This window comes from Perkinsus marinus, assembly GCF_000006405.1.
Source record: "Perkinsus marinus ATCC 50983 genomic scaffold scf_1104296968360, whole genome shotgun sequence".
Taxonomy (NCBI): Eukaryota; Perkinsozoa; order Perkinsida; family Perkinsidae; genus Perkinsus; species Perkinsus marinus.
In genome coordinates this window covers 1-2,006 of record NW_003203187.1, presented here as the reverse complement: position 1 = coordinate 2,006, position 2,006 = coordinate 1, and the positions used below count along the sequence as shown (strand labels likewise).

General features: G+C 49.6%; 1 protein-coding gene across 1 annotated transcript; it reads right to left on the bottom strand.

The window, feature by feature from the left end:
- Nucleotides 1-37: 37 nt before the first annotated feature.
- Nucleotides 38-1,079, bottom strand: Pmar_PMAR002417 (conserved hypothetical protein; the record flags this gene model as incomplete). The annotated part of the gene is made up of 1 exon (XM_002768419.1): nucleotides 38-1,079. A coding segment is annotated over one exon (1,042 nt), but the record flags the coding sequence as incomplete, so codon positions are not given.
- Nucleotides 1,080-2,006: the final 927 nt, after the last annotated feature.

Here is a 2,006-nt window from a genome sequence, read left to right as displayed (position 1 = left end):
AGACGATAAGGGCTGTGAAAAGGACCAGCCAGAATACCCTTTGTGAGGTCGAACTGAGTGCCTTCATAATTGTCGCGGAAGATATCCATCACCTCCTCCAGACCAAGCAGATGGTCCGCCGGCACAGAGAAAGGCAGGTCGAAGGGATTCTCGTGGAACTCAGGTGTAGCGCTTGGTAACACACGACGGAACACCGACCAGATCCTGACACTGCTGTACATGGGCAGCTGTAGAGTTACCGTACCATACACACGAATCCAGCTGAAGGGCTCCTGGCCGTCCCATAAGCCCATAGTCAATGCTTCCGAACGTAAATTGGAAGAGAACATAAAGTCTTCATTAGCCGTTTGTGGTATCTCCTTGATCGTGAACTGGTTAGCAATAGCGGCAACGTGACCGTCAGGGACCCTCTGGGCTGCCCATACTGCCGATTTACCAGTGGAGTCTTGCGCTATGTGAAATACCCATCCATCGCCGGTCGCATCAATCAATGTTAGAGTCTCTCCAGTCTGCCAGTTCTCCGGGTAGAAACCATACCGCTCGGCCATAGCGCCCATGCTCTGGATGGCACAGACCGCAGTCTTACAGCGTTCCAGCCCGATCATAGTCAGCTCTCGTATAGAGAACACCGCTGGGCCGTATTCACCAGTGGCTGGGTCCGGCAAGTCTACTCCTGGCTTCCCAGGGACGCTGACCTCAGTCGTGGACTCCCCCATCGCAAGGCCATGCTCGTTCATCATGCCATATTCCGACTCCCAGTAGCCGAACGTATAAGGCGCCTCAGGAACAGTCGCATTGATAGAGGTAGCGATATGGTTGGGGTCATTGTAGATGGCTGCACGGTCGGACCAGGTTCGGGGGTAAAGATGGCCGATACCATACACTGCATGGACGGCGCCGCTCGGATGATCTCGAGGAGGGATCAGAGCAAGCCGCGTGTCACACTCGGAACAATCAGCTGTGTGAGCTACCATCGGTACACCGGTCTTGGAAGCGCCTTTCGACACGATTATCGTAGTGCATGCAATACACACTGATAACGGCAATAGCGCTAGTCGGAGTAGTAATGTTATGAGCATGTGGGAATTAAAGCAACTACACAACAGAGGTCCATACCACACGTTGCAATACTCAACCACCAGCGAGACTAGGCATGACTCGAAACATGATCAGTGCGGGGCTGAGGCTAATAGAGAGGACCCAGTTGGCCGGGTCCTTCTTGTTGAATTCTCAGTCGCAAAGTTCAGATAGCTAGTCGTCTGGTGAGGCAGGACACTTCAACGAAGACACCCAGCTTAGCATGAACGGGGAAATGCAACTTAGCTCATTGGTATTCATGTAGACATCATCGGCCTTGGCTTGATCGTCTCGGCCGAGCGGTAGCTGATAACCCTGAGTACCTCGAACAAGGATAGACCTTACACCCACTCCTTGGGTTCATAACCTACCGTGGTCGGAAAGTACAGGAGGTAATCAATATACGGGAAAGGCAACCCATTTTCCTTCCAGTGCTTACTCTCAACTTTCCTCTCTTCCATGGTCGAGTGAGAGGAAGTGCCTCTCGATGATCCGGAGGTCTACGAGGAAGCTAGAAGACACTACGCCGTATTTACCTTTAAGAATACGGCCTATATTAATAATCGGGGATACATATCTTTATATTATGCTCTACATGAAATACTATATCATTGGTTTATTGATATTTATTATATTATGAATAGATGTATGAGTATAAGTAATATCAACAAAACAAATATTAATCTATATAATAGGTAATATTGTAGAGGACATGCACTCGAGGCTGCTACTACTCGAACATGTGACGACCACCCCCCGAGATTGCCCTCTTGATGGTGCTTGAACAGACCAAGCTAGAGCTAGCGACAGCCGACACAGAATGCCTGTAGTTAGCGATAGCTTCTGGGATGGGAACTGATAATTGTATTATATAGTTGAAGCGTTGGTACTTGTTAGTGTTCTGCCGGACTGGACTGAACTATGCGTCA